This window comes from Notothenia rossii (assembly GCF_949606895.1).
Source record: "Notothenia rossii genome assembly, contig: scaffold_120, whole genome shotgun sequence".
Taxonomy (NCBI): Eukaryota; Metazoa; Chordata; class Actinopteri; order Perciformes; family Nototheniidae; genus Notothenia; species Notothenia rossii.
Window position 1 is genome coordinate 24948 of NW_027639886.1, and position 23934 is coordinate 48881.

Genomic DNA, 23934 nt, shown 5'->3' on the forward strand with positions numbered 1-23934 from the left:
GCGACTGCTTTCTCAATAATCTTTGAGAGGAACGGAAGATTAGAAATAGGTCTATAGTTGGCTAAAACCTCTGGATCGAGGTTGTGCTTTTTAAGAAGCGGTTTTATCACTGCTACTTTGAATGATTGTGGAACATAGCCTGATAATAAAGACATATTCATAATATTTAATAAAGAAGTGCTAATTAATGGAAAAACTTCTTTTAACAGCTTAGTTGGAATCGGGTCTAAGATACACGTTGATGGTTTAGAAGAGAGAATCATTGAATTTAATTGTTCAAGGTTTATGGCTGAAAAGCATTCTAGTTTACTATCTAGTGTAATATTATTAGAACTTACGTTTCCGGGAGCTGTTGATAACACTATACTGGTAAGAGGGTAAGAGGGTAAGAGCCTCATGGAAGCAGGGAAAGAGGAGAGGAGAGCCTGATAGGTTAGGAGGTCGTCATGGTGTTTGGATTTCCACCGTTTCCGCTCTGCTGCCCTAAGGATGGTTCTTTTAGCACGCAGTGCGTCATTTAGCCAGGGAGCCGGAGGGGACTGACGAGCCTGCCGAGATGTGAGAGGACAGAGAGAGTCCAGAGAGGATGAGAGAGTAGAGAGGAGAGTTTCTGCAGCAGAGTTTGGAGGCAGGAGTTGGAACGAGTCAGAGGAAGGGAGGGCTGAGAGCACCGATGAGGCAAAGGTAGAGGGGGAGAGGGAACGAAGGTTACGGCGGACAGGTGCAGAGTTAGAAGAGATTAGGTTGTTATGTTTGGAAAGGGGTAGAGAGAATGAAATGAAGAAGTGATCGGATGTGTGGAGCGGGTTTACAGAGAGGTTAGAAGTAGTGCAGTTCCTTGAGAATATGAGATCAAGGACATTGCCAGCGTTATGAGTTGGTGTGGATGGAGACAGTGAGAAAGTAAAGGTGGTTAACAGAGATGTTAGTTCAGATATCTTCCCTGTCTGGAGGTTGAAGTCTCAGAGAAGTACAGCGGGAGGGCCAGTTTCAGGGATGTGTGAGAGGAGATTATCTAACTCCTCCAAGAAGTCCCCCAAGGCGCCTGGTGGACGGTGGAGAACAACAATGGTGAATTGTATAGGATGGGTTTCTGTGATGGCATGGAATTCAAAGGTGGAAGGAGTGAAGTCAGGAAGCTTGAAGAGGGAAAAGCTCCAGTTGGGAGAGAGCAGGAGACCAGTGCCACCTCCTCTGCCAGAGGGTCTGGGTGTGTGGGAGAAGGAATATGCTGTGGAGAGAGCTGCTGGGGTGGATGTGTTGGATGGAGTAATCCCGGTCTCCGTGAGAGCAAGGAAATCCAGAGACTGCAGGGAAGCGTAGCCAGAGATGAAGTCAGCCTTAGGAACAGCTGACTGGCAGTTCCACAGGCCCCCTGAAACGAGATGTTGGATCTCAGTGGAGCACGATCTCTTTCTGCAAACACACTCGTCCCCTCACCTTCTGTCCACACACACCAGATGTCAAACTTTGGATTCTCTGCTCTCCCCTCTGTTTGTAACCTACCTCTTGCCTCTTTTCTCAGGCAAGTCCTCTGTCTTCAGTGCACTTTATCTGTGTCTTTCCCCTTCTGTTTGCGTCTGGGTCGGATAAGAACTGATATCCTTGTTTGTTGAACTCCTACTTTAGTCTTCGTCATGTCTCTTTGGTCCACCAATTTCCTATATGTCCCTCCCACTTTTTTAGTTACTTTGAAGATTTAGATAAGTTTGTGCACAGATGGAAGGCTGACAGGCATGTAGGCCATCCAGTTATTTTAGCCGGGCCGGCTCAGATGATTGGTTGTGCTTTTTACAGCGCCACGGCTTCCACAGATGACATTTTTTTATGTATTTATTGTCAAAGCATTTAATATATTCATTGCTATCGGGATGTGAAAAGCATTCCATGGAATATAACAACAAGTGTTTCTGAAGTTAATTACCTACCCTACCTTTAAGAACAATTTTGATGAACTTGAGTATTTCCATTTCATGCAACTTTATACTATTCCATCACAACATTTCAGAGTGAATATTACACATTTATGTATTTGTATCTAACTGAAATTCCTTTACATCTCACAATGTGTCAGAAAACACATCTTTTCCAATATCGAAACCTTTCCATGACTGAAAGTTATATTTTTGAATAACCATTTCCTTGCAATTTTGTAGGAAAAAGTAAAAGATGATTATGACTATTATTATGGCCAAAATCACAATACTAATGATTTTTTATCAAAGTTGAGATCCTAATTATTTATCAAATGTATTAATTGGTGTAAGTGACAATATAATGTATTGCACCTTCTGGTTTATCCCTCTGCTCAGAGGGTATAGGAACTGATATGGGGGGAGAGTGAGTGGATTGTATTGAAAAGGCATAGTTTAGAAACAAATTCTGAGATCAACCCTCAGTCCACCAGGAAATGTCCCGATTCTTCAGATGCCCAGTCTCATCAGTCTCTGGACCTGGGAACTAATTTATACCCGGTCTACAGTTACCCAGGTGAAGCCTGAGCACACCTTGACTGTGCAGCCGCAACAACAGGTCAAACTCATCCGGCATGTAGTGGACAGTCCATATAGCTTTTTTATCATCGTAATAGTGGTTTTTCACGGCATTGAGTTCAAATGGATGATTACCGAAGGGCCAGAAACCGTACAGATGCAAGTTGGCACAGTGTTCCAGCGCTATGTTAACCATCACTAAGCCGGTGCTGAGTAGGCCTCTAGTTAGGCCTCTGGAGCGCCAGAACAGGGCCAGACTCAGGAAGTAATCAGGGTTGAAGAACATGGGCTGAATGGGACTTTCAAAGTCCCTAACGCTGTAGACTGCCCTCAGGCACACCGGAGTGGTGTGTGCATAGGAGAAGGGGGAAAGAACCATCATGGATTTGCCGTAGCTATGTAGACTCTCCACAAATGGACGACGTGGCCCCATTAGATCTCCATACCTGAAAATAAAAAGATGTCAAGCAACAACACCAAGGGAACACTCTATTGGTGCAGTGAGACTCATTTATTTACTCACTCCTTCACCAAAATGCTTGGGTTGGCTGTCACAATGTCAGTCTTGGTGCCCACATGTCTCTCATAGCCTTTTCCCAAAGAAGGTAGGTTGCACCTGAAAAGGCATAACAGACGAGTCAGACATTATTATTTAGAATTATTCTGTGGATTTCAGACCTCTGATCTTGACAGCTTTCTCACCTGATAACTAACTCAGCCGAATCGATCATCTCTCCACAGCTGCTGTTTGTCAGAATCCCTGAGTTCCCAACAACAGCACACGTTTCCCATTTTTTCTTTGGAAATGGATTCTCCTGGAAATAAAACCAATGAAAAATGTATTACAGAACAATAACATGCATATGATTATATAGTCCGGCAGTGGCTCAGTCAGTAGGGGCTTGGACTGGGAGCTGTAGGGTTGCCGGTTCAAGTCCCCGAACAGACCTAAATGTGGAGTGTGGACTGCTACTTGGAGAGGTCCCAGTTCACCTACTGCCCTGCCGCGGTGCCCTTGAGCAAGGCACCGGACAATCCCCTTCCCTACCTCACTCCCATTGCTCCCCGGGTGCTGTACAATAGCTGCCCACTGCTCCTAGTACTAGACTTGTGGTACTAGAATGGGTTAAATGTCACTGTGTGTGCTCTGCATGTGTGACCATTAAAAGAGGGTTTCATCCCTCCCAATTCTATTCTATATCATGTTTGTGAATGAGCAAGAGCCATGGGGATCACTCACTTCAAATCTCCATTTTTTTTAATAGAAAATCATAATTCTGTGTGTGTGTGTGTTTTTGAAAGGGTGGTCATCGGTGGTCGTTTGTATCAACCAGTCACCATGTAACTAAACACATCATTTATAATCTCTGAGTCCTTTAAGGAACAATAAAGACAACAAGCACAAGATGCTGTGATACTATCAATGAATGAAAACATACCTTTATGAAGGTGCTGAACATCTCTGGAGTCACCTTGAGGGTCTTCTTGTTTTCCGCAGAGTACACAATAGTTGATCCGACTGGAGTGTTGGCCTGGGTAATGATGGCCCTGTCAAATCCCTGGCACTGACTTCTCAGTTGAGAGCTGGGGTAACACAAGGACTTTGTTAAAAACATCCAAGTCAGGAGTTGTGTTGAACAGAAAGCTAACACAGTTTGTACAGTATATAAAACGTATTTTCTTTCTCAAAAGGATTTTTATTCCATAATCATCAAGGTGAGTTAAAGTTATCTTCTGGTGAAGTCCCTCTGTTTTACCAAACTCTCTAACTCGTGCTACATTTCTTATGATTTTTGGCCAGTTTTTCAATTACATAAGAAAGCCAATGGATTCAGTTGCAAATTGTTGAATGAAATCGCTTCTTTTAACTACTTTTAAGACCTACTCACTGAATAGTCCCAAACTGTGACAATGTTTAGCGTTTATACAATTGCTGACTGCAGGCACGCCCTTGGTTGTGCAGATCAGGTGTCTGCGAGGGGCCTCACCTCGCGGAGGGGGCCTCACCTCGCGGAGGGGCCCTCCTCTTATTCGCAAATCCGGCGCAATTAAGCGTGCCACAGTTTAGCGGGCGCTCCACTAGCACCCCGTCGGCGGCCCTCGCGAAACAGATGGCCTCATCACATAACTTTGCGTGGTTCCACAAGTTGGCTGACTGTATCTCCTCCCCTGAGAAACAGCAAATCTTTGCCTGCATGGACTATTAATGCAATTCTGGCCAAAACCTTTTAAACAAAATGTAATCAAATACAATTACCTGAGGTTTCTGTAATTATCTTCTTGCTTCTTCCAAGTTTTTGAGTAGCGTTCTCTTACTTTTTCAATGAGTGCCCTGTCACACACACACACACACACACACACACACACACACACACACACACACACACACACACACACACACACACACACACACACACACACACACACACACACACACACACACACACACACACACACACACACACACACACACACACACACACACACACACAGTCAAGTGTGTGACCCCTCGTGATAACTAGATCTGATGAAGGCATTAACAGAAAGGTCCCTTTAAGGAGAAGCATTGCTCTCACCTGCATCCCTTGCAAAGGTCAGAGGGCCAAGGGGGGATTTTCTTGGGTGAAGGTGGTCTACTTTCTACATAGCTGTGCAGCAAACAAGAGAGAAACAGCACAGCATATTCATTTATACATAGTGCACACCACAAGGCAAATGAGCGCTATGATGCCAGGTGTGGTTTATCCAAAACAACAATTAAACAAAAGTCCACAAGTACTGTAATGCAAAACACAAATCATCATGTTCAGCACTGCATGTACAGTATAAGAAACCACTTCACATTAAAAAAAAAACATTGCATTAAGTAAGAAAAAGAAATACATTTTGGATTAATTTACAAAACGTTGAACATTATAAGTGCAACTCACACTGAGGAAAAAAATCTTACTCAGGAAAATAGACATGCAGTGTTTTTAACCATTTTATATATTTAAAAATCAGTAGTCTAAAATAATTCAGAAATCTCTGAGTGTGAGAGTCATGTCAGTAAAATTATAATCACATTTCTAAAATAAGAGCACTACCTTGCTTGATGCCAATGTATCCAAGAGATGCCACTGGGAGTCTTGCCCAGTGGCGGATTTAGGATTGTAGGAGATCTGGGGCTTAGACCAGGAGTTGTTGGGGGGGGACGGAACATCCTTTAGGGGGGTCGTCGCCTCCTCTGAGGGGTCCGGGGGCCTTCTCCCCTGGGAAGACTTTTGTTTAAATATTGAAGTTAAAAGCATCAATCTGGTGCACTTTGAGAGCAACATTAACCCTACCTTAATGATACCTTAAAGCGGGCTAAAGGCACTGGAGAACACTTATTCATTAACACCCTTTAATGAAGCAAACTAATGCCTTAACTCACTCAAATACAGTCGTTTACTTATTTCGGTGAAACGAATGTGCATAGAGTTTTAAAGGATGCGGATAGTCTCACCTTGATTCTGGCGCATTGCTTATTGTTTATAGATCTATTCTCATCCACCATCTTTGTTTGTGACATAAAGAGTGTAATGGTGCGTTCACATCGGACGCGATGCGATGTTTGGGGGCGGTGCGATTACATGTAAAGGCCCTGAGACACCAGGCCGAAATCGGCCGTTTTTGTTAGTCGGACGACGAAGCGTGCCCTGTCGCCCAAACTCAATTTGGTGTGTCCCGCACCGTCGGCCGTGATTTGGCCTTGCATGGCCGACGCACAAAGAAATCACTCTGATTGGCTGTTCAGCTAGCGAATCAGTGCATGAGAAGCAAAACGGTTGCTTGAGAATGTCTTCCACAAGCAGCTCTCCAATGGCTGATAGCTCCAGTTCCGCACGAAACATGTTTTCGATGGACGAGATTGAAAATGGAACGCAAACGCTATTTTTTGTTTGTTTATATCACTTAGTCTGTTCTTCTTCTCTGTCTTCCGGTTGTTGCCTCTTTTGAATGACGAATACACACTACCGCCGCCTGCTGGTAAGGAGTTATTGCCACTCACGCATGCGCAGTTTGTACGTACTCGGCTGAAGTCTTTGCGGTGTGTTCCAGTGCGACACATGGCCAAGACGCAGGAGAACACGCCGACGCAACAGTCGGTGTCGGCATCGGCGAGTTCTCTGGTGACTGCTTGGTGTGTCAGGGCCTTTAAAGGCACGACAGTCTTTCTTCTCTGACATCATTACCACAAATAAAAACAACTCACGTGCCTTGTTTGCTACCGTCAACAGACTAACAAACCCCCCAGTGTTGATAGCCTCAGAATTTCTATCCACCAGGGCGTGCAATGATTTTGCCTCCTTCTTCACTGACAAAAGCATGCAAATTAGACAGGCAGTCAGTGCCTCTGCATCAGGTACAGCAAATGTACTGTCCCTGTGTTCACCTAAAGCCAATTCAGACACAATGTCACAATTCTGTCTGATAAGTGCTAAAGACCTGGAAGATATTATCCAACATCTTAAATCCTCCTCCTGTAGCCTCGACATCATCCCGACTGTTTTTCATTGCTTGGCCTCAGATATTCTACACATAGTAAACAAGTCTCTTCAATCAGGTGTATTTCCACAAGCCCTGAAAACTGCAATAATTAAACTGCTCCTAAAAAAGCATAACCTAGTCCTGGACAAAACCATAATGAATAATTACAGGCCAATATCAAACCTTCCCTTTTTAAGCAAATTGATTTGAAAAAGCAGTTTTTCAACAGTTGAGTAATTTCATGTTTTTAACTGACGGTTTTGATGTGTTTCAGTCGGGCTTTCGACTTAACCACAGCACTGAAACTTCACTTGTTAAGGTCTTAAATTACATCCATTTGAACACAGACAGTGGCAGAATATCAGTGTTAGTATTATTAGATCTCAGCGCTGCCTTTGATACTGTTGACCACAACATATTGCTAAACCGTCTAGAAAACTTGGTGGGAGTTTCAGCAACAGCTCTAAACTGGTTTAGCTCCTACTTGAAGGACAGAACAAACTTTGTCTCAATAGGCAGTTACATATCAACCCTGATAAATATGTCATGCGGGGTTCCTCAAGGCTCCATCTTAGGACCTTTGCTTTTTAATATTTATATGCTACCTTTGGCTGAAATTATTAAAACTGACACTAGAAAAGTGGATCACATCACTCCGGTTCTGAGATCATTACACTGGCTTCCAGTTTGCCAAATAATAGATTTTAGGGTCACATGTCATGGCCATTTCCACTCCGCTCAGAGGAGTTCTCATTTCTCTAACCGCCTGCTGCTTCCACTCCTCTTTCCTTGGTTCCCCTCCTCAGTCCTCCGCTCGCATCTCCTGTGGGCGGCACCAAGTCTCGAGGATAGGAGTCGAGGAGGGGAAATTTGAGTATTGAGAAACTTCTTCTCTCGCGCCACACATACACACACCCTCCCGGTCCTCCCGATGGCCAGTCGGTGCCTGCCGGTGAGCGTGGGAGTGTGGTCTGCCACAAGCGGGCGGCAGGAGCGGGGCTGTCAACATCAGCTTGTAGATGGTATTTTAAACTCGATGCGCTCTGAAACTACGGGGCGGCCGAGGATTTTTTTTTTAGTGGTGTTCATTTTTTTTGCGATGGTGTAGCTGTATTAAAGTCAGAGTGGAAACAGTCGTGAGTAAATCTGATTTTGTCAGAAATCGGGAGAAATGCGGGAGAAATATGACCCCGGGAGGAAACCGGGAGAGGGCAATGAAATCGGGAGTCTCCCGCGAAAATCGGGAGGGTTGGCAAGTATGGCACACACACACGCACACACACACACACACACACACACACACACACACACACACACACACACACACACACACACACACACACACACACACACACACACACACACACACACACACACACACACACACACACACACACACACACACACAGTGTTCGTATTTAGTCTCCTGATTGTAAATGGGAATTCAATCATTTCAGTGTTCCCAAAGCACCAGTGTTCTGCAGTTTGTGTGGGCCTACTGTGATGTTGCACAGTTTTGGAAGATTCATAGCTAACCACACTGAATATTATGGATTATCTCATATTTTTAAGCCTCAATTTGTCCTCCCACCCATAGGCGGATTTTGCGGGGGGGCTGGGGGGGCATTGCCCCCCCTGGTTGCTGAAATATGTTATAGCATTACTAAGTCTAAAACTGTTCCGATACAAATATTTCGTATATATAAATATTTTAATAGATTCAATAAAATGATTGTTACAATACAAATCTGAATAATATCATGTTTTGTTTTTGAGCAGTCGCATGCTGTGCTGTGTGTGTGAGGTTAAGGACAAAAGTTCCCTCGCTTTTTTTTGTATCCAAGTGATTCAGCTATTGTATTAGCAGTAATGGGTATTCGGCGATTTTTAAAACGTCCAATTTCGTCTTCAGCTTCAACAACAGAAGAGCCACCGACTGAGCCTAACTTTACCAACCAGCAGCCGTCACAATGTCAAGTGGCAGACACGCAAACGAGTAGCTCTGGATTAGCTAACGTTAGCCCCACAGCGGAGAGCTCTGGATTAGCAGGACCAGCTAACATTAACCCCACAGCAGGGAGACCACCGGCACCGGGGCCGTCAGTGGGTCATGATGATCTTGGGGAAAAACACAGCTGTCCCAAGCAGCCTACTTTATCCGATTTCCCCTAAAAACTGTTTGGGAAAACGAAACGATCATTTTCCACGTACTATTAAAAGAACTATCCCTGGCTGGAATATTCAGTACGAATTGATGCCGTCTTCTGTTTTTCATGCCGCCACTTCCAGACTGACAGCGGTGTGGAGGATTCCTTTAGAAAGGGCCTGAGTGACTGGAAAAAACTAAGCAGCAAACTGGAGAAACATGCACAATCCCAGGCCCATCTGAACTGCATGGTTAAATGGGATAACTATAAAGTGACTGCATCTTCTGGATCTATTGCAGCAAAACTTTCCCGAAGCCACGAAGATTCTGTTGAGAAGAACAGATCTTATTTGTGCAAAATTGTTGATATTGTGAGGCTGTTGTCCAAACTCGGATTGCCTTTTCGTGGGCATCGGGAGGGAAGCGAATCAGAGTCGCGTGGGAATTTTCTTGAGGTTTGTGGCTTTTTCTCCAAGTATGATTCCGCTTTTAAAAACATGCAGTCCAACTATTTCAATGCTACTAGCCCGGATTTCCAGAACGAAGTCATTGACATATGTGCTAACTTAGTTCGTGCAGAAATTGTAGAGAAAGTACAGGATACTGGATTTTTTTCTATAATCGCAGATGAGGCCAGGTCTTGCAAAACGGAACAATTATCAGTATGTATCAGATATGCAGAGCAGCTTGAAATCAAGGAGCGTTTTTTGTGTTTTATTGATTGCTCAGCATCTCGCAACGCGGCTGGGATTGTGGAAGCAATAAACAAAGGACTTGAGATGTGTGGACTGAAACATATCCCAATTGTTGCCCAGAGTTACGATAGTGCCTCCGTCATGTCTGGTCACGTTTCTGGTGTGCAGCAGCGCATCAAAGAGACCCACCCATACGCAGTGTACGTGCACTGCATGGCACACAAACTAAATCTGGTGCTTGTGGAGTGTTGTGCTGTCAACCGCAGCGTGAAAACATTTCTGAACGTCATTGAAAAACTCTACTCTGTATTTGCAGAGCCGTCAAACCATCATCGATTCATTGAAATGCAGAAATCACTGAATCTGAAACAAACTGAAATAATACAGCCAAGTGAGACAAGATGGGTGAACAAGTGGCGATCTTTGAATTCCGTTAAAACTCACTACTCTTCAATTACAGGGTGACTGAGAGAAATGAGTGACGAGGGAGACAAGTGGTCTGTGGAAGCCAGTGGCCTTTATGCCCACATGACCAGAATGTCTTTCATTACATGTGTTATTGTATTTGAAGACATACTGCCTGTGATTCATGTTACGCACAAGGCCCTACAGTCCTCCAGCTGTGCACTCTCCGAAGCTGCAGCGCTTACCGACAACCTGAAGGCGCACTTCAAATCTCAGAGACAAGCAGCTACGTGGAGCAATATGTGGGGATCAGTGAAACAGTTCTGCCGGGACAACAACGTGCCAGTACCTGGGGATGCAGATCTTGAGTGTCAGACTCCGGGTCCCCTTGCACCCAAGAGAAAACGGGTTACAAAACCCCCGACCTCCCTCGACAGTTTCCTGGTTACAATTACTTTGGGCCAAAGAGAAACTGATGAAAGTGGCGCACAAATGTCACAGAGTGATACAGCTGGATTTCAGCAGCACCTCTATCTCCCTGTGCTGGACACCCTCATCAACGAACTAGACAGACGATTCACGGGAGAGTCCATAGAGCTGGCATGAGCATGTGGAGCAGTGTTTAAATGTGAGAAAAAAGGAATTGAACCTCTAGTACAAAAAATACGCACAGCTGCTCAAAATTCACCCTCTCCTTCTTGGAGCAGAGATGGACCTTGTTAAAGCCTCTGCTGTCGCACCTGTTGCACTTGAGCATCTCCGAAAGACTGTTAAAAAGGAGAGCTATCCAAATCTATACAAGATGCTCCAGTTGGCACTGACTCTGCCTATCGGATCTGCCACCTCTGAGAGAAGTTTTTCTGCAATGAGGAGAATTCGGAACTGGCTGCGGTCATGGGAGGAACAAGATTTTCCTCACTTGCGGTTCTTCACATTGAGGACGACATAACCGCACAGCTGTCACCTGAGGGGATAGTGGACGTATATGCGGAACGTAAAAAACGGCGTCTACTTCTGAACTAAGGTTGGACACCAAGGGATATAGTAGTTATCAAATAAGTATAAGATATGCACAGTTTTGATATGTTTTTTACAGTTATGTAATGCACTATTGTTGGGGGGAGAGACCGCCCCTTCCATATGAGTGTGTGTGTACGGCGGGCATGAGGCGTGCATGACGGGACTAGTTGTGTTCGTATGTGGAAAAGTCATACTCAGTGCGGTGAGCGATGGCTTTATTGCTACTGTATCCGTAGCACCCCACGCAATAGTTGGGACTGTGTACTGAGTGACGTCAGTAAAAAAGGTTTGCCCCCCCAAGCGCAAATGTCAAACTCCGCCTATGCGTCCCACCCCACCTCTAACATCACCAGAAGTCATAATTTAAGGGGTAATTTCTCAAAAATGTCTTCCGGGGGAGGATCCCCCCGGACCACCCTAGTATGGTTTGGTCCCTATTTCCATAGCCCCACCAAAAATATTTTCCACCAGCCGCCACTGCTTTGCTTATTATGCCTGATTTTAAATGCCTTTTTAATAATGTATTTGTGCTGTATTTGTTCTTAAATGTCGTTTGCTTTTAATCTGTAAAGCACTTTGAATCGCCACGTGATGAAAAGTACTATATAAATAAAATTGTCTTACCTTGCCTGTACTGAGTGTCCTGTCAGAGTGAGTGACGTCAGGGATCCAGCTGTGCGCCTCTCGGCACGCGGAGAGCGGCCCTTTTTCCCTCTTATGAGAGGGATGTTTCCTTTTTTCCTCTGACACATTTTGTGCGGAGTGTCTTGTCAGAGTGAGTGTTGTCAGGGATCCAATTGTGCGCTCGTCTACACGCAGAAAGCTGCCCTTGTTCCCCCTCTTTTTGTCGCTGGGCAAAGTGTGACCTTCGTCTCTACTTTTTCACATCGGCAGGTTTGTATTGTTCCCAGCCTTCGTCCCCTCATGGAAAATATTCATGTTATGCTATATTCCAGGGACTGTGATGCGCCATTCGCATGGCGCAATAGGCATGGGTTATTATCTGAGCAGGTGTGTCTGTGCTTTTAGTGCCGGGCGGACCCAGTGGGGCGCAGACTACATCTTGCTTCGCCCTTAACCCAATAGCGATAGCCTTAGAGGGCGAAGCAATACGAAATAGAACTGAAGTTACCTACTGTAAATTAGTCGCTTTCCGGCGCCTCCATCTTTTTTAACGCTGCTTTGGGTGACTTGTGTAATTCGTGGAGAACCGAAGAGTTTTCGTTTTGGGGGGTGGGGGGGCGGGGGTCCGTTAGTCCGTCCGACTGACGGACAACTTCTCACTTCAAAAAAGAAGAAGAAATCTAGATCGCAAAATAATTAAACAAGCGAGTGCCTGTTTTTCCTGGCCAAGGACAGGTTCCTTGAACACAACACGAGTGTAACGTGTCTTCACGTGGTTATGTCTCGTCCGAAAGGAGTGTAGACTAGACTAGAGTGCTTACGGAGAGCACCGGAACGCCGCTCCAGCTCTTGGGCCCGGCGCCACGAGGGGGCAAAAGGGGGCATTGCCCCCTCAGTTGTATTCTTTGCCCCCTCACTTTGAGCATCATTCATCCATCAAAAAGTACAATAAATGTCACAATTATTAAATAACTTTAAATAATTATTTTCCCCAATACACGTTACTATGTTTAGATCAGATATGTGGGCAGGCAGTCAAGCAACGTGTAAAAAGGCCTCAACGCCAAGTGAGCTTGTAGTCTTAATGTTAGCGTGTGTGCTTAGCTGTAAACACAGTCGGATGGGTGACCAAAACGTCCCCGTTTTCCGGGCAGAGTCCCCCTTTTCGGTGGCTGGTACCCGGTTGAAACTCCCGAAAATGTTCCCGTTTTTGAACGTGCGTTTAAAGAAAATCGAGCAAGGTGAAATGTTATATGTCAGTAAAAACAGAGTAGCAGTGTTGTGTCTGTTTGTAGCGTTAGCGTATTTCTTCTTCTACTACTTCTTCTTCTTTTTTCTTTAATGGCGAATCGCTTCGACTTGGAGCATATAACGCCACCTACTGTTGATTTATGAAATGTTTATATTAAATCCTTGCCCTCAGACCAGTGTTTTTGAGGAACTTAAAGATCAGCCTGTTTACTTCATTTCTTGATTTACTTTCGTATATTGACTTGAAATCCATGTCCTTAATGTTATGTTGTTCCAGTGCAGTTTTCAGAATGAGTCTTTGTCTGTTATAATCCGGGCAGCTAAAAAATACATGATATAATTTTTCTCCTCAATTTTCGGCGCCCCCGATTGGTTGATGCGCCCTTAGCATTCGCCTATATTGCCTATGCCAAGGGCCGGCCCTGGTGAAAACAATATGACATCAACAAAAAAAATGACAGACAACTACAGACGACACCACACATGATGGTTACTTGTTATTATTTAGGGCTGCCTGTATGGATCAGGTTTTTGCCAAAGCGAGCTCTTTTACTAGAATAATAATATGTTATGTATTATATCAACCGTATTGGTACAATAAGCGACATCTAGTGACGGATTGTGGAACATTGATTTGATTTTCTCATGGCAGTTAGACTCTAGAGACAAACCAGGGGACTTTATTTTTATTTGTAATCTGTGTCTGTCCATTTGGTGTAGTATTTGTTCCAATATTACATTTGGTTTATATGTTAGTCACTTTCTTATGAAATGCCAGGTTTTAGGCCTTGATTTGAACATTCAATCCTGAAAATAAAAACTCAACCAGATTAATGTTTCTGTAATCCTGACCTGACTAGAGGTAAGTAAATCTGTATAGGAAGACAAGTTAAGGGATAGAGGAGAAAAGGTTATGGTATAATTACAGAGCCTGTCCATTTATAAATTGAGGAAATCAATTTGGTTTGGTCAGTTAACCAAAGTGCAGCCATCTATCTATCAACTATCTACTATCTATTATTAAAGATCAGAGGAAAAGAACAGAACGAGAGGGGTAAATCCAGAATAAAAATAAAGAAGCAAAGAGATTGTAGAGCAGTGAGAAGGAAAAAACCTTGGTGTGTCAATTCATTACATTGCCAGTATCATTGCCCCCTCTGATTTTTTAACAGCCCCCTCAGTAATTTCATCCTGAAGCCGGGCTCCATAAGGAGCCGCACACATGCCGCAGTGTTTGCGAGGCTGTGTCTTTAGTTGTAAGCACAGTGGCGATCTGTTGTTATTAGCATCTGGTTAGCTAGCTATGCTAACGAATTTAAAGAGCTATTCTACAACCAGGTGGAAGAGAGCTCTCTCCTGAGAGGCTCAAATAACCTCAGCTCAGTGAGGTTAAGGCACACCTTGATATGATCATTATAATTATTAATGAGACATTAGAGACTAAATGAAAAACAGGTATAAAATACTATATGACAGTAACAAAAAAGTTGTTAAAAATAACAAGAATAGCGTTTAAAAGAGGAGTGATTTGTAAAATATCCAAAAAGAAAAATCTGCTTACAGTTCTGTTTCAAATGGGTGTTGAAAGATGTACCCATAGATCTCCTCATGTTGCTCTCAAAGTGCGCCAGATTGATGCTTTTAACTTCAATATTTAAAAAAAAAATCTTCCCGGGGGAGCATGCCCCCGGACCCCCCTAGAGAAGGTTAGGTCCCCCCCACTTAAATCATGTTCACATGGATACTAAATACATTTGCACACATCTTGTGTCCATATATTTCTGTCTTGGTGGTCATGCCATGCATGCATGCGTGAGTCATGGTGAGATATCTGGATTAAGAGGTTGCTTTTTCTTTGCACAGCATGAAAGAAAGGCCAAATGAATTGGCTTTGATTTTAATTTTTTTAAGCAGAGGTTGAGTTCAATCATTTGTATGGCCCTCGGAGGATTTTGTACAAATTTAAAGGAAAAAGGTTCCCCCCCTGCTGTAAATAATAATAAAACCCCTTGATTTATAACTTAACATCTCTGTCTCCTATTGATCTGAGTATATTATAAAGAATAGCCAGTTAATTGAAGCATTATAGCACAGGCCTTTGTCAGATGGTATATTACGCTGTTTTTTTCCTGCTTCGAATAGTTCTCTCTTTTTTCACCATACCTGTGTTTGCATCACTGCCCTGAACTCCAGCTTCTATGAGTATAGGCGTAGGCCTCTAAGTTCTGGGCCCCACTGGCTCCATGAATATCTGAAGAAAAGTTGTTGTTTGTGTATTGTCGGGCCTCCTTCCTATCTATACCGGAAGGGAGCCCGAGGGTGGGGCCCACAGCCAATGCGAGTGGTCATTTGCTCTGACTCCAGTGCAGCTCTGGAGAGTATAAACAACTTCTCTTCAGAATGTCGTCAGGATATTTTACATTACATTTTACAAAGCATGTTTAGGTTAGTTCATCTGGGAATTGTTGTTCAATTTGTGTGGGTTCCAGCGCATGTGGGTATTAGAGGGAATGAAGTAGTGGATCAACTGGCAAAATGTGGTTTGAAAGCAAACCAGATTGATATTATGGTACCCATCAGTAGAGCAGAAGTCAAATCTTTTACAAAAGTGGTTATCAAGCAACAATGGCAAAAACTATGGGACAGTAACACCAAAGGAAGACATTTATATCAGATACAAAGGGAAGTAGGAACAGGAAGCACTTGGGGGAGTAGTAGAAGAGAACAGACCATTAACAGCAGGATAAAATTGTGACACTCTGGACTAAACTCATCACTGCATCTGATTGGAAAACATCCAAATGGCAATTGTGATGGTTGCCAACAACCAGAGACAATACATCATGTATTTTTTAGCTGCCCGGATTATAACAGACAAAGATTCATTCTGAAAACTGCACTGGAACAACTCAACATCTAGGACATGGATTTCAAGGCAATATATGAAAGTAAATCAAGAAATGAAGCAAACAAGCTGATCTCCAAATTCCTCAAAAGCACTGGTCTGAGGATAAGGATTTAATATGAACATGTAATAACTCAACAGTAGGTGGCGATATATGCTCCAAGTGGAAGCGATTCACCATTAAAGAAAAGAAGAAGAAGAAGAAGAAGAAGAAGAAGAAGAAGAAGAAGAGGGTGGGGCCCACCTCGCGGGTGGGCGTGGACTACAAGTGTTTCAGTGCTGCACGGGTGCGCAGGGGATTACCCAATAGTGATAGCCTTATGGCGTTTTTCCACTGCAGCGCAGAGCTCGCTTTAAGCGTGCCGAGCCGTGCGGGGCCCGTTTTTGGTTGCGTTTCCACTTGGCCTAATACCGGTTAGCGGGTCCTAATTCACAGTTTTTCTGGCCCCATAAAATCGTGGTTCTAGGGCCAGGAACAACCAGGCTGATTCGGGCTGAGTATGCTAAACTAGAGAGAGAATCGCTGTCAAGGGGGCTACAACTACAAAAAGATGAACATATTTGACCGTCATTTGTTTGTAATACACGTTTCAAAATGATGCCGAAGTAACACCATACTGATACCGGTTAGTAAAAACCATGAATTAATGCTTTGACAAGTCTGCAGACAGACGGCAGGCGAAAAACCTTTTAAAATGCGTGTTGTCTAAATGGAGATCGGCTAAGCTAACGTTGTAAATGCTCCGACTGTCCACACTCACAACAACGGCCTACAGACATAAATAAACCAGCGACTGTATTCTCCATGACACAGACAGTCTGTGGTTTGTACTTGTTTCACTTTTGTCTAGTTTCCGAACAGATATGAGGAGCTGTGAGCTCTGAGTGCTAACAGCTAACGGCTGTGTTGTTTTTCTGGGGCTCTCCTTGAAGATGACGTCACAGCTCCGCCTACACTGCGTTACTATAGATACTACCCCACTTCCTAAACTGTAATGGAAATGCGCCATAAAGTGAGCCAGTCCTAACGAGGCCTAACCATACCGAGCGAGGTTGTGTAGTGGAAATGCGTCATTAGAGGGCTACGCCTATACTCATAGAAGCTGGAGTTACAGTAGGTAACTTCAGTTTCATGTTGTTATTCTTGTATTGTCTTTCACTTCCTGTTTTGTTTTGTCACTCATTTGTCACGTCTCATTTCAGGTTCCTTGACTCCCTTTCCTAATGTGTTCTCCCACCTTCATGAGCACCAGCCCCGTCCCTGATTGTTTTAACCTGTTCCCAGTTATTTCCTGTCTATATTCCCCTGTTTCCCTCTGGTTGTTGTCAGTTGGTCTTGTCCTGTCCACATCAGTTTTTGATTCTCTTGACATATGCCGGATTCAAGCTCCTGAAAACTTTTTGTAAGTTTTGTTCCTCACGTTGTGAGCATATTTTGTTGAGCCTTATTGAAACTCTTTATTTTTGTCACCTCGTAAAGAGTGTTTTTTCTTTTTGTATATCCTTTTGGCAAATACAAGTAGGCTATATTGCTTATACTTTATCTCTGGCTGCATTTGAGTCCTTTTTCCCTTGTGAATCCAAGTTCATAACAATAATTGTATTACTTTTTGTGAATGTACATTTCTGTCCGACAGAATCAATATTTTTTACTTTCGGTACCTTTCATTTTAAAGTTCCACCAAATCATAAAAAAAGATTTGGGATGAACTAAAAATTATTAGCTCTAACGAATTAGCAATACATGTTTAAGTTGGTCCACAGTATACTTTTTTTCAGTGATGAGCTATAATCAATGTTTATGTCTTAACAGCATTTGTACAACTTCTTTAGCTTATAATCAGGCGTACATGTAATTCAAATTTAACTGATTGCCAACATTGTCAAAATGCAACAGATTTCCCTGCTAGTATTTTTGCCTTCTTAGTTTTGTGGGATGAATCAAGGTAGATTTTTGTACAAATACTGACACGCTTACCTGTTGTCCAAAATGATCCAGAGGGCAGTGGTCAGCAGGCTCCCCAAACAGAGAGTGATCATCAAAGAGCTAGATAACTTCTCATGGTGTCGCTTCATCCCGATCTCTTTCTGCAAACACACTCGTCCCCTCACCTCCTGTCCACACACACCTTGTATCTAGATGTCAAACTTTGGATTCTGCTCTCTCCTCAGTTTGTAGCCTATCTTCTGCCTTTTTTCTCAGGCAAGTCCTCTGTCTTCACTGCACTTTATCCGTGTCTTTCCCTTTCTATTTGCATCTGGGTCAGATAAGAACTGATATCCTTTTTTGTTGAACTCCTACTTTAGTCATGTAGCCCAACCCATTTTTTACATGTCCCTCCCTCCTTCATCATTTGTTTTTACTGGATACAGATGATTGATTGATACATTTTATTTCGAACCAGTAAAATAAATAATTACAAAACAAAACAAATGTTGCAGTGCATAGTCATTCATGTAAGAGAAATCAAAACAAAAAATGACATTTACAACAACAACAACAACAACAGCATTAGCAACATAAACAGTCCCACATCTAGTGTTCGAAAAGGAGTGAGAAGAAGTATCATTTATTTAATCTCAACCCCTTGGCCCTAATTGATTTATTTATAATCTATAATCTGCAATACATTAAATTAACCCAGAGGAACAAATTGTCCTTTGTACCTTTTTTAGTTACTTTGAATATCCAAAGCAATTATAGAAAAATAAAGTTAAAAAGAGCTAAATCAAACAAAACTGATTGAACCCTAGAATATGAATAGTGTGACTTTGAATAGTGACAGTAGCAATAAAGAGGGTTGTAAAGTTAACCCAGAGGAACACATTTTCCTTTGTACCTTTATTGTCATATGCACACTAGCTACAGTGTAGATATGGCAATGGCAATCTTAAGTCCCATGCAGGTCTCTCCAACAATGCAACATGAATATATAGGAAAATGATCCAGAGGGCAGTAGTTGGAAGTTCCTGATGAGAAAGTTTCCCCTGACTTTGCTGCACGTTGCACGTTGCAGACCCTTTTTGTGTTTGTACACAATGATGACGTAGAACGTATGCGCGCGCATGGTGGCAACAGAAGGATGGCAGAGATAAACAGCTTGTCAAGCTACGCAAGGGGATTATCAACTAAAGATCGTGAATGTTACCTTAACAAGTTGACTTTGACAAATGGTGTCCGACTTCCAGATCCGTGTTCTATTGATGAGTGGGTTGAAGACGTTAGCAAGTGGCCGAATATACAGTGGCCAGATATATATACCTATTTAATTGAGAAACCGAGCGTGTACACCAGAGAGAAATTACGAGCCTATAAATCAGTGGATGCTTACGAATACGTTGTCTGTGGTCATGTACAGAACGTCAAATACCATGACATAGACTCAGAGTTTTGTATTTTGAGATCAGAAATTCTCCCTAGTCAAAGACAAGGACACAAGACAACGATGCTTGGGTCATAATCAACCAACAAGAAAACTACGTCCTCACAGCGAATTGCACCTGTATGGCGGGGTAAGTAGCCTATTATTTGGTGTTGTGGGCTTGTAGGTAACAGTTCAGGGGTGTGTTACTGTCCTTTCAGCTGGCTATTACTCTCCTTTCCATATCAAAAATCGTATGCCTTGCCCTGTAACTTTCTCATCATAACCAGGGTTTGAAACTAACATTTTCATGAACAACAACACAGTGACAACAGGGTTCAAAATGTCAGCAGCCAATATCATTCAGTTACATTCAAAACCTGATTAAGCTTAGGATACTCACATGTCTAGTAAGTTAGATGTTTACCTACTTCATAGCCAGAGCCAAGATTTGTCTGACAGCAAATGTTACTTTCAAGCCCAGTATGTTTATTATGATTTTGTGAAATTTCAGGCTTGGGTCATGCTGCAGCCATGCAGCTGCAATATTATTCAAAGTTGAGCTCTATGTTAGGATGGGAAGGACAGAGAAAGCAGCGGTTACTTCTGGAGTGTGCATGTGAAAAGACATCAGCAGGAAAGAAGTCAGACCAGCTCCATTGAGGGAAATCAGCTTCCACAAACCAAAGAGGCTTGGCAGGCAACTTCCAGCAGCTTCAACATCTGCTAGGAAGAATAGTATCACACCCAGAGGCATGTAATAGTTGACAGAGCCTAGATAAGTTTCCTTTTGCCATAGTGCATTTAATTAATTCTCAGGATTTCTCCTCAGTGTCTTGACACCATAATGTAGCCTGAGAAAGGTGTTACTTGGTGATGCAGAGATGAAAAGGCCTACAGACCAACGTGGCATCATGACTTTTTGTAAACATACACGCTCAGTTTGAATAGTTTCAGTATCATTTGTTATGTTAGTTTGAATATGTCTGTCCTTTTTTCTTTCAGATTACTGATTCTAGAAATTCGATTGTTTGTTATCTACAGCTTAACTGGTCTGGTTTTAGAATAATTCAGTCATTATTCTGAAAATGTGAACATTATGCAGTACACTAATTGTGTCTTTCTGTTGCTCTATTATCAGTGTTGACAGATGATGACATCCGGGAACTGCTGGATGTGTACCCAGGTGCTGCAGTGCTGACGAGCCTGGAAAACAGTGACACGAACACTGCATCGTCTGACACTGATTCAGAGGAGCATCCAGACTTACCTGAGCTTTATTTGATGCAACACTCCGGGAACTCTCACCACAGGAAATGAAGGTGAAATGTGAGGATACATTTCACAAACTAAAAACTACACTACAACCTCAACAATGTGAGAAACTGGAATTTGTGACACGGAAACAGTCAAGGTCAAATGAGTGGCACACCTATAGGGCTGGTCGGATCACAAGCACCAAATTTCACCATGCAGCCACAACTGACAAGATCAGCAAAACATACCTAAATGATATAATGCAGTACAACAAAACAGAGTTAAATGTCCCATCTGTGCTCTGGGGTCAAAACATGGAGGAAACGGCAAGACAAGCCTACACTGCATTTATGTCCCAAACAGGGCTCTCGACTAACTTTTTTCACCATCCTCCCGGAACCGTCCCAAAATACAATCTAAGCCGTCCCGAAATTAATGTGGACCGTCCCGAATTTAAAATATTAGTTTTTCTACTACTTATCATTAGTTAAAATCATTCAAAGTGACCTTTAACATAAATAAAACATCATACAAATCATTAGATGATAATTCATCAACCTTTTTATTTGAGTAAATCAGTCAATCACATGACAAAGGCCAAATATATTTAAACAAACACACAAACGAGAAAATTACTAATATTGAATCAAATCAAGTCCCATCCAATTATCAAAAAAAATCCAACACTCTGTCCTGAAGACAGAACCCAGAGTAACCACTAACCAGGAGGACAGTCTGTAACACAGTGGAGACCTTTACAAACTGCCCCGCCCCCTCGCACACAGACGGGAGAGAGAGATCTCGTCTGGATTGGAAAGCTCGAAAATACATCATAGACGCATGTTGTAGTCTTATTGCATATTAGAAACGGAGCTGGATAAACTAAAACTGCGATATAATGTTTATGTAGCAATACTACATATGACATATATTTTTTAAATGTCTCCAGTACCGATAAAAAGTCAGATAACGTCGGAGCTTAACGTTACCACTGTCTTTAATAATTCCGGCCCGGGCGGAGCCCGTTTAATACCGGGGCTCGGTACCCATCCATACATGGGGAGAGGCGCAGCATATTGCTAAGGACTAAATACGATGGAGGGTTCTCATCTCAGCCTTATTACCCATAGGGGATGAAGTGGAGTAAGTAAATAAAGAGGCCGGCGCTCCAGGGTCTGGTTCTGCTGTGCGTTTTTGTGATGTAACGGTAAAACATTTCAGAATTCCTCCACGGGATACCATTGTCATTTTACATCACTCAACCCGCGAAATACACACACTCAGTACATAGCCTACTGTAGATAGACCCGCGAATTTGCGGGCCAGGAATTCGCTGGCACAGCCAGCTGTGCGGCTGGCTGACAGCACATGGGCACAGCTTACGTATGTGTATGTGTATGTATGTGTGTGTGTGTGTGTGTGTGTGTGTGTGTGTGTGTGTGTGTGTGTGTGTGTGTGTGTGTGTGTGTGTGTGTGTGTGTGTGTGTGTGTGTGTGTGTGTGTGTGTGTGTGAGTGTTTCGCGGGTTGCTAAATGTTTTGTGTGTTTATGTTGACAAGGAGGTTTAATAATTGTGTGCTACACACAACGTGCAGTCGATTTCATTTTCATCGCCGTTTGTAGTAGAGTTGGCAGGGTATTTTTATTTTAACTCTCGTCCCAAATTCGTCCCAAAATTATTTGTTATCCTCCCTGACACTTTTTTTTTCGGCCCCGGGACGACGGGACGTCCTTAAGCTCGAGCCCTGGTCCCAAAGCCATCCAGATTTCAGCATCAGCTCATGTGGCTTAGTAGTGCAGCCTTCTGAGCCACACCTTGGATCATCGCCAGATGGGATAGCAAGATGTGCCTGCTGTGGCAAAGGGGTGGTAGAGATCAAATGTCCCTACAAATACAGGAATAGCCTTCAAGGATGTACAGAAGACAAGCAGTTTTGTCTGGACAAGTCATTCTCTTTGAAACATTCACACACATACTACTATCAAACTCAACTTCACATGTTTGTGTGTGGTGTTAGCTACTGTGACTTTGTGTTGTGGACTAAGGAGAAGTTCATTGTGCATTGTATCCTAACAAATAAAGAGTTTCTGCAGGAGGCTTTGCCAAAAGCACATGAGTTCTTTAGCTCGAGTGTGTTGCCTGAATTACTGACAAGAAGACATGATCCTTTCTTGGTGTCACAGAGAGCCTGCGAATACTGTGAAAGGCCAGATTTTGGTAAAATGATCATCTGTGTCAAATGCAACAACCACATTCACTACAGATGTGCACACATAAAAAGGAAGCCAGCAACATGGCTATGTAGGAAATGTCTGAGAGTTGAGGCTTGAATGCCTTCATGTAGGAGTGGGCAATATAATGTATTGTATTGTGATAGGAGACCAGATATGGTGTTAGATGTCGGTTATGGATTGTCTTTCCCTGGTTGTTAAAGTTGCATTACAGTTGAAACAATGAATTCATCATCAGCCTTTTCTTTACATTTGATGTTGTTATTGACAGCTGTGTCTAGATGCACTTCAGTGCAACAAGATATTTTAAGTTTTATTCTGTAATGATATATATGTATCCATAGAGATAATTTGCGACCTAAAATTATTATTTACTGTTTACAACATACAGAACCAGTTTGATTCTAATATATTACAGTACATACTCCTACTTTCTATGTTGTTAATGTTTAGTGGCACTTTAATGGCACCTGAATGGAATGAAACTCTGTTAGTAGCAACATTACAAATAAATGTGATACTGCACTCTGAATTGTTGAGATAATCTGGGGGGGAAAGGACCATTAGACACACCAGTGGCAGCCAATGTGGGGAGGTTTATTAAAATGCATTCAGTTTTAAGTACAGTAGGCCTATATACATGTTTTACAAATGTAAAATCACTTTATAAGTCATACATGGTTATGTGTAACTCATTTGGGAACAACACTCTTACAGAGGTTTGTGAGGGCACCACATACAATAACAACATCATCTAGTATGTCAACCTGCGACAAAGGAATAACTGTTTGTAAAATCTTCAAAGTTTTTCCACCGACCAATAACTCGCTCTACATGGATCCTCACACGAGAAAGTTGTCTAGATGTGTCCACTTCCTGTGCAGAAAGCTGCTTCTTTCCTTTTGTGAAATGAGGGATACGAAGGGTTGCACCATAGGCCGCAAGCTCATCTCTGATGAGAAATCCTCTGTCTCCTAAAACCTCATCCCTAGGCTCCAAAAGTTTGAGGAAACCTGACTCCTTAGTGATCTGCT

At 42.8% G+C, this 23934-nt stretch overlaps 1 protein-coding gene across 9 annotated transcripts; it reads right to left on the reverse strand.

Annotated features, from left to right (window-relative positions):
• Positions 1-1963: 1963 nt before the first annotated feature.
• LOC307027292 (alpha-2,8-sialyltransferase 8F-like) lies at positions 1964-18321 on the reverse strand. 9 transcript variants are annotated; one of them, XM_079695506.1, is made up of 8 exons: positions 18029-18321; positions 5579-5743; positions 5069-5140; positions 4750-4824; positions 3932-4076; positions 3195-3307; positions 3016-3108; positions 1964-2938 (listed from the first exon to the last, which is right to left on the reverse strand). In XM_079695506.1, the coding sequence occupies exons 2-8, from the start codon at positions 5692-5694 to the stop codon at positions 2461-2463; spliced, it is 1092 nt and encodes a 363-aa protein (XP_079551632.1). In that variant the 5' UTR covers positions 5695-5743; positions 18029-18321; the 3' UTR covers positions 1964-2460. The 9 variants fall into 9 exon arrangements, with proteins under 9 accessions (XP_079551632.1, XP_079551634.1, XP_079551633.1 ...); XM_079695508.1 differs by having other exon boundaries at positions 5579-5752; XM_079695507.1 differs by lacking the exon at positions 18029-18321 and adding an exon at positions 11895-12027.
• Between the last annotated feature and the right edge of the window lie 5613 nt (positions 18322-23934).